This window comes from Phalangium opilio, unplaced genomic scaffold (genome assembly GCF_054372755.1).
Source record: "Phalangium opilio isolate 3A_F unplaced genomic scaffold, DU_Popi_V2 ptg000352l_1, whole genome shotgun sequence".
NCBI lineage: Eukaryota > Metazoa > Arthropoda > Arachnida > Opiliones > Phalangiidae > Phalangium > Phalangium opilio.
Genome location: NW_028324228.1, coordinates 1,698,685 through 1,712,435, shown reverse-complemented (window position 1 = coordinate 1,712,435; position 13,751 = coordinate 1,698,685). Strand labels below are relative to the sequence as shown.

General features: G+C 41.5%; 1 protein-coding gene across 1 annotated transcript; it reads right to left on the bottom strand.

Moving 5' to 3' along the window:
- Positions 1-1,898: 1,898 nt before the first annotated feature.
- On the bottom strand, positions 1,899-13,717 carry LOC149602805 (ATP-binding cassette sub-family C member 1-like). Its single transcript, XM_089860259.1, has 7 exons — positions 13,616-13,717; positions 13,053-13,536; positions 12,955-13,007; positions 11,817-12,016; positions 5,392-5,518; positions 2,166-2,935; positions 1,899-2,088 (listed from the first exon to the last, which is right to left on the bottom strand). The coding sequence occupies exons 1-7, from the start codon at positions 13,715-13,717 to the stop codon at positions 1,899-1,901; spliced, it is 1,926 nt and encodes a 641-aa protein (XP_089716385.1).
- Between the last annotated feature and the right edge of the window lie 34 nt (positions 13,718-13,751).

Below are 13,751 nucleotides of genomic sequence, written 5' to 3'. Positions count from 1 at the left end.
GGAACTCTACCAATTTTTTTCTCTCTGGTGTAGGCGCGATGGTAGCGGCATAAATCCTCAAATTTGTTCACTAGTGCCAGGGTCTATTACCAATGCTAGAATTCTTTACTTCTAGTCTCCTATCTTACTGGTGCTAGTAGTATGGAAATGTTTAAGACGATCACAGCCAATAGCTATTAGCCATGCGCGTAGTCCACTAGTTAATACACTTTCCAAGCAATAAATTTCTACTTCTAGGGTATACCGTATGCCAAACCACCAATTGGAAATCTTAGGTTCAAAGCTCCAGTTGAACCCGAAAGATGAGTGATAAAAAAATTGGCTTTGAGACCGTCCAAGGTTTGTGTTCAATTCCTTCACATCAACTTCAGTCTACCAATACCTCCGTCAGTATTCTCTGAGGATTGTCTATATTTAAATGTCTGGACCCCAGTACCAGTTCCAAAGAAGGCCGCTGTTATGGTTTGAATATACGGGGGTGCTTTTGCAACGGGAACAACCATTATTTACAACTAGAAGAAATTGGTGGCTACTCAAGGAGTTATCGTTGTGTCTATGAACTACCGAGTCAGATGCTTGGGTTTCTTATACTTGGGAAACGAAGACTGTCCCGGAAATATGGGATTGCTGGATCAGAACTTGGCGTTAAAGGTGTGAAGTGACACTCTGAAAGGTGCTATGCCGCACCCTTTAAGGAGTTGCACAACACTAATATGAGAGTAAAAATTCACTTTCAGTGCGATATAAGAGTTAAAAAGGTGTTAAACTGCACCTCTGTTGCACAATTTTATACTTATCTTTGACACCAATTGCTCAAATAAGTGTTATTAAACTCTTTCAGGGGTGTAAATGAACACCTGTAACGGTGTCAAATTTTGACCCATATAAACTACATTTAAAGGTGTTAAAGCACACCCCATTTTCTTAGAGTGTTCCATAAACCGAGTACTCTATTGAAAATGGGTGGGACTAGTATGGTCACTTACATTTCTAAGAGCGTATGGTACCTTTATAAAACACTGCTAAACGTACTAGTAATCATTAAAACTTAATTGGAAATTAAGGCTAGAAAAGGGCTTGAATTGAAATTTTGACGGTCGGTAAAAACTCGAATAACTAGTTTTTGACTAATGAAAAAGGCTCGAGTACTCGACATAACATTTTAGAGTCAGTTCTCGAAACTAAAAAACTTTGAGGCTCTAAATCGGCTTGAAACCCAAAAATCAAGACTTTCATATCCCGATAGACTATATGAAGGAATAAAGGTTGGTAAATGATTGGAGTTTAACTGAAACATATATATCACGTAACCTTTACCCTCGACTTCGTACGCGTGGAATAAGTACTATTTTGTAATAATTTATCGCAAAGCGTGCTAAAAACCTGAATTGCCAAAGCCAAGCAAAACGAATAGAACGAAAGTCAAAGAAGCCGCTAATTAAACTGGGATATCTCTTAATGGGCTTAGCCTTCAGGCTGTGGGTAGACCAAAGTCTTCAGTTCTCTTTGCGGAAAAGCTTAACGTATAGTGTTCAGTTAGAAAACCTTAATCTAAGATTAGTTTCACTATGGTCGTACTCAATCTGTTCATTAATTTTCTTTCCTAAGAACGTATCTTGTCAGATCACGGGGACCGATTAGAGCTCGGCATTATCTATCCATTATCTACGTTATTTTATCTTTATCCATACTCAAAAATTATCCACAGAACTTACATGTTAAATCGTATTATAATCCACAACTTTGTTTATAAATAATCGGTTATCCACCAATTTGTGGATAATGGATAGAAAATGTCGAGCTCTAGGACCGATTGAAGTTTCTTTTATCTATGTATTTCTCAAATCTTACTATGATGCACTTTACTTAGCTAGAAGCTTAGAAAATATTCACATAAATTATAATCTTTCTTTATTAGAACCGTAACCAGTTGTATTTAAAGTTGAATGAAAATTTAAGTGCTTGAAATTGAAGTTATCTAGAGAATATTGGCATCTTTGGCCAATTCGTAACATCGATTGATCATCCTTCAAAAGTGCTTGAGGAGAGTCAAATTCCGCAATTCGGCCCTGGTCAAGAAAAATCACTCTGTGAAGAGAAAAAGGAAACCAAATTAACCATCCACTTAGCCCCATTGCTTAAGCCTTTTAAATAAATCAGTATACTTGTCGTAATCTAAAATTGTGTTTATTCTATGCGCGATGGTGATGATGGTAGAATCAGCGAATTCCTTCCTAATGGTCTCTTGAATGAGATCGTCAGTGTCCATGTCGACCGAGGCCGTTGCTTCGTCCAAGATGAGTATCTTGGTGTTCCTCAACAAGGCACGAGCCAAGCAGACTAACTGACGCTGTCCAACGCTAAGATTCTTTCCTCCTTCCGCCACGGGGTGATCTAGTCCCTGTTCGAGTGATGCCACGTTGGGTTTTAGGTGCGAGTGTTCAAGGGCGGCCCACAGTCGCTGGTCGTCTTGTTGTCCGAAAGGATCGAGGTTGAGTCTGAGCGTGCCCGAGAAGAGTACAGGCTCTTGGGGAATGATGGTCAGTCGCGATCTCAAATCGGACAAACCCAATCCGTCCACCTCCAATCCGTCTATGACGATCTGACCCTTCACCCCCTCGATCAGACGAAAGAGCGCTAGAGTCAGCGAAGACTTTCCTGCACCTGTCCGTCCTACCACACCCACTTTTTCTCCTGCCTCGATCCCGACATGTATGTCCTTCAATACAAAATCCAATTTCTCACGGTATCTGGTGCTGTAGTTGCGAAATAGGATTTGACCTCGTTGAGGCCAGTCTGGTGGCGGTTGAGATTCTGGTTTGTTCCACTCGGCCTCGGACTCCAAATGGCAGTATTCGTCAACTCTTTCTATAGAGACGACATTGCTTTCCAAACCCGTACTTGCAGCGATGAAGATTTTGATCATCTGTAGAAGCTGTGATATAAAAAAAATTTGAACTGTTTAATGATTTTGACGATAAACAATTGTCCCACGTGGTAAAAACGTTTTCTTTTTTAGTTTGAATAGCTTTTTATTCAATCGATTTATTTAGAAATTTCAGAACCATTATAACTAGCTTATCAGCTGCAATTAATCAGACCGCTTTCATTCCGGTTAAACTGCAAACTTCTCAAACCATCGACTGAACCGTTCACAAATAAAAACGTCACTGGACCTGTTAACTATAAAATCGCTTCCAAAATCGATTTCCATCACAATCGACTAAAGAAAAGCTATTCTAGCGCTGAGAAGACGAAATGTACCCAAAAAATAAATTTCGGATACTAGAAATAAATTCACACCAAATCTGTATGAATTTACTCATCACTGACAGGAACCCATACTCTTTCTTGGAATTGATAAAATGCCATATATCCTGTGCTGCGATGAAAGGGATGAAAGAAAGCAAAGGCCTAACCTCGCTCTACTTTCCTTATTTTCCATTCTTGTGCACGATTAGGTTATAAAACGTTCTACAGTGGCTTCCGAAAATACTGCACCCCTTGTTCTAGCTATAGCCCAATTATTACTTCTCAAAAGCTTTATAACTTCCTGTTACTGAAGACAGATGAAAATAAGAAACAGGAGGTCGTGTTTTCTTGATGGGGAGATATGTAAAAGAAATAGTGTAACCATGCTTGCGAGATTACTAAACTCGCCCCACGTGGCCATAAAAGCCTTGGCTAATACTAAGAGTAACTGCACTGTTCCTTAGGTTCAATCATACTTTATTAAACTAACTAATTAAATAATAATTAAATGCCGACTTGCATTATACAACTAAAGAATTAAATAATTACTAATAATGGATGAAGTCCAATACCAGGGCAAGACGCCCTATGCTCGAGCATACTACTACATTCTAGTAGTGGAGAATGACTGACTTAATAGTGATAAGCAGTCGATGCTTATATAGTACGGGGAAAGGTCAGAGGTAACTCTGTGTGTTAATCCTCTATGTAACCTTACACCCCTGGAGTAGAAACCCAGGAGGTCCCTGAATTATTACGGAAGGTTACATCCCCCCAGACGACAAGATTTGGACTTCATCGGCAGAAAACTTAATTACATAAATCTTCTAATTTTAACATAACAGAATAATAGTAATTAACTTTAATTAATGTAACAGATAGTTAAAAGATTCCAGTTAACTAGCATACTAGGTTAATCATTTAAAGTTATAAGGAAATTTGATGAAAGCAGGAACTGTAGCAACGGTTGGCTCGTCCTGGCTTTCTTCCTCCCATGTTAGAATACGTCTAGTCAGATCTGGAGCAGCCGTATCAGACGATGTGGTTGAGGAAGTCTCCGCAGGTTAGTGGTGCGCGCTACCACCGTCCGTTGAAGGACTTGACTCAGGATCGTCCTCTGTAGGCGTTGACTGCTGACTGTAGTTTCTTCTCTTAAGGGAATGTCCCGTTGAGATAAGCCAAGTAATTAAACTTGCTTCTGAAGAAGTTGAGTATGAGTTGAACATTGTGATCGCAGTGAATTGTTGTAAAGGAAGGTTTTGAGCTCCCTCAGACTCAATAGTGCGTGTTACGGCTAGTCCAATCCGCAAGTCACTACCCTAACTTTACTCTAACAACTAATTACTACAAACTCCGATCACTCTAAGGCTTAGGATAGCCAAAGCAAGTTACAATAAACTAGGACCCGTCGATCGATCCTGGCAAGCTCGCCATTTATGTAACCACGCTTGCGAGATTACTAAACTCGCCCCACGTGGCCATAAAAGCCTTGGCTAATACTAAGAGTAACTACACTGTTCCTTAGGTTCAATCATACTTTATTAAACTAACTAATTAAATAATAATTAAATGCCGACTTGCATTATACAACTAAAGAATTAAATAATTACTAATAATGGATGAAGTCCAATACCAGGGCAAGACGCCCTATGCTCGAGCATACTACTACATTCTAGTAGTGGAGAATGACTGACTTAATAGTGATAAGCAGTCGATGCTTATATAGTACGGGGAAAGGTCAGAGGTAACTCTGTGTGTTAATCCTCTATGTAACCTTACACCCCTGGAGTAGAAACCCAGGAGGTCCCTGAATTATTACGGAAGGTTACAATAGTAACAAAATTTTATGTAAGAGGATTGAATTTAGATTCATTAGTTTAAACAACAATGTAGATTGTACAGGATTTGGAGCTAGGTTTTTGAAAAAAAGGAGAGCACGGAAAAAGTTGAAATACCGTTTGGTTTTGAATGCAAAGATGTTTAGACGCAACTGAAACTCGAGCTAAAATTAATGATATATTTAGAACATATTTTGGGACCAATTAAGGAGAACATACAACCCAAACAATTAACCGATATTCTGAGACGACAGAAGTATCTATGTACTTTAGCTTGTAGAAAACTAGTTGATTTACTTACAAAATCAGCATTAGCCAAGATCATTCCCACAAAAACAGTTGACATGGTCTCTTTGCTCAAGATAATAAAAAGTGCGGTGCAAAACAGCATGCCATTACCAAGAAGATTGTAGCGCACTGTCAGCCACCTGGAGAGAAATTATAATTTGTTGACTTAATATATCATTGTGTTCAGCCAAATGGGCGTGTACATTAACAGTCTGTTAAGAAAGTCTTTGCGCGTTGCTGTTTGCACACATATTTTACGATATGTCGAACACAACTTCAACGCGCAAACACTATCTTAATAGTTTGTTCATTTAAAACTGATCGAATAACAACGAAAAATAGAGTTGAACTTAAAGTCGCAATGCATTCTTAGCGTGATTTTTTCAGCTTCCACTAAAAATTGTCGCACTCTTAAGTATAGTTAGGCTTAGTTTTAAGAAATAACCGACTCTTTATATATAAAATGTTATCCTTTATTTCCTCGAAAATCCACGCGCACTTCACGATTCCAAAAACAGCTCTCCCCAAAAAATACCTCGTGTTCCCTTCCCTCGGTCTTCCTCTCGCCCCCTTTCTGGGTTCGATCCCCCAGATTCGCAAGAGCGAGAGGTGACCGACGTTTCCCAAAACGTTCCATAAAACTTTCCATAGGTAAAGGGTTAAAATCCCTGTAGGCCTACAATAACAAGTTGGCTGCCTACAATAGCAACGTGTACAAGGGCTGCAACAAACTCGGCCATCCTGCAAATACGAATGACCTCATTCGAAAACAAATCTTATCAAAAGGATTAAATACCAATAAACGAAGAACAATCAAAATAATCAGTTAGGAACAAAGGTTAACATTAAACAATAAAAACAATCCATTAATAAATCAAAACAAACATTGAAAAAAAACTAAAATGAACAATAACGTAGCACTTGCATTAACCATACGTACAGAAAACAGAACACACATAGTGCTATAAAGGCACAAAATAATACAGGATTACCATAACGGGCTACTGGGTAACGAATGCGGCGCGGCCTATTCTCAATAGGGAGGGGTTGTTCTTCAGTTCGTGTTTTATCTGTAAGCTCGCCATTAGGGGACTCTGGGTCGTAAATTATAGTGTCATCTGAACTACTTGTACTGTCATCATCTATGTCGGACCACTCGGAGTCCTCTAAATCTTCGCAGTCCTCGAGATCGCGACTTCGATATGGCTTCACGTGGTCCACATGTACAGTAAATATATGGTGGCGCTTCTTCGTACGCATGTATGGCGGGTCCTCAACTTTATAACTGACTGGTCCAGTTCTCCTGACGACCTGATAAGGACCGCGGTACCGTGGGAGTAGCTTGGTTGTTCTACCCTTCTTTTTTGCGAAGTTTCGTATCAGCACCAAGTCTCCGGGTTAATAAGAGGGTGCACCGCGCCTTCCTTTGTCATAACGTTGCTTTTGTTTCACTTGACTCGTCTTAATTCTGTCGCCCGCCAATTCTCTTTCTTTCTGAATCCGCCGAATTCGCTCGTCTTCGTCCACAGCAGGGTCTCCCAATGGATGAATGACGTTTCCTTCGCCCATAAGAACTGGGATTCTACCATAGAGAAGTTCGAATGGACTTCTTTTCGTCGTTGCTTGAACTGAAGAGTTAATAGCGAATACAGCAGACTGTAGGTGTTCATCCCAGTCTGTATGTTCCGGGTTGACGTAATTATAAATTATCTTCGCCATGGTTTGGTTGGCCCGTTCGACGGTTCGACCAATCCATTTGTTTGAGGCCGATAGCTTGAAGTTGCGGCAGGCTTAATTCCCCATTTTTCTAGTTCCTTTTCTGTTTCTCTTGATACAAAAGCGCTTCCTCTGTCACTTATGAGAAGCCGAGGACTTCCATGACGAAGGACTATTTGATTGCGAACGAAATCTGTGACGTGCACTGATTCGGTGCTCGGGACTGCACGTGCTTCAACCCACTTTGTGAGATAATCGACGGCGATAAGGATGTTCTTGTTTCCACTATCTGACTTTAAAAAAGGGCCACAGTGGTCAATTCCGACCACTTCGAAAGGCTCGGTCGGTGGCGGAATCGGGTGGAGTAAAGCGTCTGAAGGTCCCGGCGGTATTTTCCGAAATTGACAAGGACCGCATGACTCCACATAACGCCGCACCATTTTCCTCAGTTTGGGCCACCAGTATCTTTCTTGAATCTTGGCCAATGTCTTATCGAATCCCATGTGGCCACCTGTCTCTGAATCATGTGCTAGTCCAAGAATAGTCCGTCGCAATGAGGGTGGAACAACTAATAGATTTTTTCTACCATTGTCATGAGGATTGTCCCGGAAAAGTACTCCATTCTTTAAAGTATATTCTCCTAGTCGCGCCTCTTCATCACTTGTCTCTTCTAGTCGCTGTAACTTTATCATCAAACTTTTCAGCTTGGGCAGGCTTTGTTGCGCTAACGCGACCTCTTCTACGGGAATGGCTTCAAAACTTATGACGCAAGTTTTTATTTCATCGGCGGTATTATTGGGATCGTGAAGGAGGACTGGTGCTCTTGACAAAGCGTCGGCGTTTAAGTGTTTTTTTTCGCTCCTATGGACAGGCGTGTATAGGTATTCTCCCAAACAGATCGCCCAACGAGCGAACTTGGCGCTGTTGTTTTTCTTCTTTTGTAGCCATAGTAGAGCACTATTATCAGTTACGACTTCGAACGGCCTGCCGTGAAGATAGGGTCGGAAGTAGTCGATCGGAAAGACGACAGCCATCACCTCCAATTCGCTTGAATGCAATTTCTCCTCTGCCTCACTCAACCGTTTGCTAAAATAAGCAATAACTCTCTCTTGTCCCTCTTGGTCATACTGTACAAGAACACCTCCCAGCCCATGTCCCGAAGCGTCTGTGTGCAAAGCAGTTTTGTCGTTTTCGGAGAAGTGGCCCAATATGGGTGCGTTCTGGAGCGCATTCTTCAGATCATCGAACGCTAGTTGTTGGGCCACCCCCCAACACCATGGGCTGTCTTTCTTTAAAAGGTTTGTTAGTGTGTGAGAGCGTTCTCCATAGTTACGAATGAATTTACGGTAGTAGGATGTAAGCCCTAAAAACCCGCGAACTTCACGTATGGTTTTTGGTGTTGGAAAATCACGCACTGCTCGGAGATTATCTTCGTTTGGCCTGACACCCTCAGCGCTAAGGACGTGTCCTAGATAATTGATCTTTTGTGATGCGAAAACGCATTTTGACGGCTGTAATGTCAGTCCCGCCTCTTCAATAGCGGTAAGAACTTGGGTAAGGTGGTCCAAGTGATCCAAGAAAGTTTTTGAAAAGACGATAATGTCATCTAGGTATACTAGAGACATCGTCCATTTTAAACGACCTAGGACACGGTCCATGAGCCTTTGAAAACTGGCGGGAGCATTACATAATCCAAAGGGTAATCTCGTAAATTCATATAAGCCTTGATGAGTCACAAAGGCTGTTTTTTCTATGTCTCTCTCAGACACGCCCATTTCCCAATAGCCACTACGTAAATCTAACGAGCTGAAATACTTGCTTCCGCTTAATTGGTCCAATGTGTCGTCAATACGAGGTAGGGGGTAAACGTCCTTTTTGGTTACGTTATTTAAAAGTCTATAGTCTACGCAAAATCGCCACGTATTGTTCTTTTTCTTTACTAAAACTACAGGGCTTGACCAAGGGCTAAATGACTCTCTAATTATCCCTGCATCGAGCATCTCTTCAATCTGATCGGAAATTATTTGTTTCTCAGTTGGCGAAATCCTACGTGGGTATTGTTTTATAGGAGGGTGGTCCCCTGTATCTATAGTGTGTTCTGCTATATCTGTTTTTCCTAACTCTCTACTATTAAATGCAAAACATTTCCTATATTGACTCAAAAGAGAACGAACCTTCTGTCTCTGATCTTCAGATAAATTCGCGCCTAACTCAATGTCATTCATCTCAGCCAAAGTATCTAAACAACCACTGGGCCTTTCTCCTTTGATTTCTGTTCGTCTTCCCTCCAGCTGAATGGTACAGAAATTAAAAGGCTCGTCCTCCTTAATATATTCTTCCACTAATTCGCTAGCATTACTAATTTTTTCTCCCTTTTTAAAAGAAATCTCCTCGTCCTGAGGGTTTACAACAAATACCTGGGTTAAATCTGACTTTACGTTAACAATACTAGTGGGAACGTTAAACATTTTACGCGGATCGCTACAATTATGAACGAGTATTAATACATCCCGATTTAAAAGTTTAGAGTTACCATATTGTATACGTGCATTCACGAAAATGCCAGACCTTGACGGAATGGTTTGGGATTCTGTAGTCACTACGTTAAATAATTGTTCTTTTACCTCAAGATTTTCAACCATAACACTCGCTTCTTGTGGGGATAATGTTTCGGCTGAAAGTCCTCTGTCTTCAATTTCAACGTTGTCCGTAGATATCTGAGTGGGTGTTATGATTGTTGATTCCGGGTGTAGGTATCGCAGTCCTCTTTGTGGATCCATGGATATTAGGTGAAAACGGTTTTCGTCGAAAACTATCCCCGCGTTTAGAGCAGAAAAGTAATCAACCCCCAAAACCATCGGTAGGATAGAATTTGATACCACGAAACACTCTACTAAAACATCATCAAAACCGTCAACTGACACGGTCAAGTCTAGAACACCTTTGGGCGTCGCGATTCGTTTGTCAAAGCCGATAACTGGTGGGCCTTCCCATGGCCTCATCTTCTCTAGTAGCCTATGATTCGTCACTAGATCCGCGTCAATAACCGACTTGCGAGCACCTGTGTCTAGCACTAGTTATACCGATATCAGTAACTAACGCGTTCACGATCGGAACTACCGCGTGTGGTCCAATATTGTGGGAGGGATTGTGGTGGATATTAGACAGCTCGGACCCCTCCGTTATGGAGCTGACCTCCCGTTTCCCGACCTGGAAGTAGGGCCGTCGTTGGGACCTCTCGACGCGTTGTTATCGTCACGTGAAGCCGTGCAATCTCGCGCTAGATGACCGTATTTCCCGCAATTATAACAGCCGTAACCACGAGGGAAAAAATTCTGCCGATAGTTTCTCGAGTTGTGATATCCTCCCCTCTGATAGCGTGGCTCGGGTCTTTGTTGTCGCTCTTCCATTCTCTCTAAAACTATTTCAAGCTTGGATATTTTGTCCGATAAAGCTTGATACTTAAGGTCGTTCTCACGCGTATCCTTGGTGCTGGCACTACTCTGGGAGTTCGTTTCCGGAAATATTTGTGAATAAGCGATGGGTGCCATCGGGTTATACGATTGAACGTGGGCACCTGGGTATGGACCCGGGACGGGATAAAAGCCGTATGGAGCGGAAGCGTGAGGAGCATATGAGACCGACGCCTGACCGGGTAGCGAAGCAAAAGGGACCGGCACCGACGGGGGTAGGCTTCCAACTTGATGAAAGTGGTCAGACTTTGCTAGTGTTTTCGCTTCTTTCAATATTTCATCTGACGTCTTTGGTTCCTTCGAGCTGATAACAGCCGCGTGATTTCTGTTAGCCATACCAGCTAATAAATGTTGTTTCGTTTCGTCGTCATCCGGATCTAGACCACATCTCTTGCATAGATCGAGTTTTGTAAAAACATAAGACTCTAGGCTTTCATTAGGGAATTGCGTACGAGCCCTCATTTGTAATTTCCATTCATCCTTGGAAAAACGATCCGGAAAAGCGGCCAAGAAAGCACCTTTCCAGGTATCAAAATCAGCGCTTGCCTCACCTTTCACTCTGTGCCAATTATAAGCCGTGCTGTTGGGGACCAAATATCCCGGGGCGGCGCTCAGTTTTATCGCTGCAGTCCATTTTAGCTGGGCCGCTAATCTCTCGTACTGTACCAGCCATTCTTCAGCTGATTCTCCGTGGTCTTCCGAGAAGTAGCTAATTTGCAAACTTGGATTTGCGTGGCACGCCATAACGTAGTTTTCTTTTATTTCGCGTTGTTTTTGTGGGTAACTAGCAGACGTAACAGGGCATCTGTGATAATATCCCACTTCTGACACCAAGAAATGTCGCACTCTTAAGTATAGTTAGGCTTAGGTTTAAGAAATAACCGACTCTTTATATATAAAATGTTATCCTTTATTTCCTCGAAAATCCACGCGCACTTCACGATTCCAAAAACAGCTCTCCCCAAAAAATACCTCGTGTTCCCTTCCCTAGGTCTTCCTCTCGCCCCCTTTCTGGGTTCGATCCCCCAGATTCGCAAGAGCGAGAGGTGACCGACGTTTCCCAAAACGTTCCATAAAACTTTCCATAGGTAAAGGGTTAAAATCCCTGTAGGCCTACAATAACAAGTTGGCTGCCTACAATAGCAACGTGTACAAGGGCTGCAACAAAATTCACTTCAAAGCTAAAAACGCACTGTCGACTTAAAAAATGGGCCTAGTTATCGTCATGAAAATGCAGTGCTGCCTATACCTTTGCGCCATGTTCATCATATAATTAGCGGCCGTACATTCGTCGACCAGATTCAGGAATTGCCCTTCGAAGCACTCTCCAGCCTGACATGCCCTGATGACTGTGCTGCCAGCCACTGATCCTTCCACGTGCGAAAACAAGAAGGAATTTCTGAGACTTATTATTCGCTTTAATTGACGATTGCTTGACATCAAGAAACGCTGCAAAGATATTATAAATAGGAAAAAATAAGCGAAATTTCTAAGTTGGACCCGTCAGGAGCACGGGAAAACTCGCCAGCGGTAAGATCCATTGCCGTCGAGAGAGTTTGAGGGCTCCGGGAAAATGACAAAATCGCGTATCCGCATCAAGACAGGTGACCCGGACCCCCTAGAAAGTACGGACACCGGGAAAAACTGAGCCCCTCTCTCGACAGCCCTGGTAAGACCTGACTTTAACTCCTCTAATTTTTGATAAGTATGGTGAGAAATATTATTATACCGCTTATAACCATCTATTTTTTGGATGTAACACTTCTTTCCGAAACAAGTGTTGGGCAAAGAAAAAGGGAAACGGCCCATAGGATTTTGATAGAAATAATTTTAAACATTTTTTTTGCTGGTGCAGCTATACTATTTGCGTATACCCACGTGGCTTGGTTAGCCATCGGTTTGTTGAAAAAGAGGCTATAAATCTCAATAATCTACGATTTGAGGTCAGTTAAATTTTCGCTCCATAATGCTAATGATAGGTAAAAGAGTTCGATTAAACCTCGACGTAGACTATCTTCCCCAACTTGTAATAACATGAAAGCAATATCTAGACTCTGAAACAACAATAATTCAGGGAAAGTTTAATTTTTTAACTACCACGGGGCACCAAGAAAAACGTCCCAGAAATCTGGCCTAATTCCAAAATCAATAGATCGCAACCTTACGTTCCAACTTTAGCACCTCGCAGGACTGATGCGCGGAGTTTTTCTTAATTGTTAGCAAAAAAGAATTAGCAAGTGGCAACAGAATCATTGTAATGAGGATCTTTTTTTCTTTAATTATTTTTTATTTGTGATTTTCGCCGCTTCTTTGTATCAATTTTCTTAGTGCAAGCCCCTATAACCTCTAAATGAAAGTGCGCATCGCTCACTATGAACTATACTCACTCGAGTAGTATTGATAAAATATTTGCGAGAAAATTTATAAGACAAGTTCCTACCTGAAACAAAAAGGATGCAACGGTAACAGCAACGCAGGGAATTACGAATAAAGGTAAAAATACTGCATTTGCTATCGTCGAAAGACCTATATATATATATCAATCCATAAACAGTATGTCTTAACACTGGAGGTAACTGCTGGTCGAGGGCGTCAATATCTTGCGAGAAACGATTGAGTATCCATCCAAAGGGGGTCGTATCGAAGAAGGACATCGGAGAGCGAAATATGCTGTCTAGCATTTTCTCGTGTAAACAATTTGCCGCCCGTAGAGAGCGAAATAAGTTCAAGATTATACTCGCACATGTCACAAGGGCTTGGGTTACACCAAGAATGACTAAGACCGCGATACGTGTTGTTTTTAATTCTGGGTTTGCTTTTACATCTTCCATGGTGTCCGCGCACCACAGCGACAGCCAGTACACAGACGCCAAATTGAACACTGAAGCACTGGTAAGCGTTACAACAAATATTATAAACCATATTATCCCATAAGCTTTGAAATACTGTTTGTATTGCGATATGGATATCTGCAACATATTGTTAACATAAGTAAAACTGTGTTGAAAACGTGGAACTCCACAATCCTCTCTTTTATACAGTTCGTACATTTCCTTCTTTGAGCGTCTCTTTAACCACGAGGTTTGCTTCATCTTCGTCCAATACTTTTTGTTCCAATGCAATGTGAAATTTTTCAACTTCAGTCTTCATCCAAATATAAAATGTTACACCAGAATTTATAAAT

Bases quoted from the DNA above. Each gene is read 5' to 3' on its own strand.
- LOC149602805 (XM_089860259.1), bottom strand. From the start codon at position 13,717: ATGAAGACTGAAGTTGAAAAATTTCACATTGCATTGGAACAAAAAGTA. The intron at 13,537-13,615 runs GTACGAACTGTA...AATATGTTGCAG, and splicing joins AGACGCTCAAAGAAGGAAAT to ATATCCATATCGCAATACAA. The intron at 5,519-11,816 runs GTATAGGCAGCA...ATTTCTCTCCAG, and splicing joins ATGATGAACATGGCGCAAAG to GTGGCTGACAGTGCGCTACA.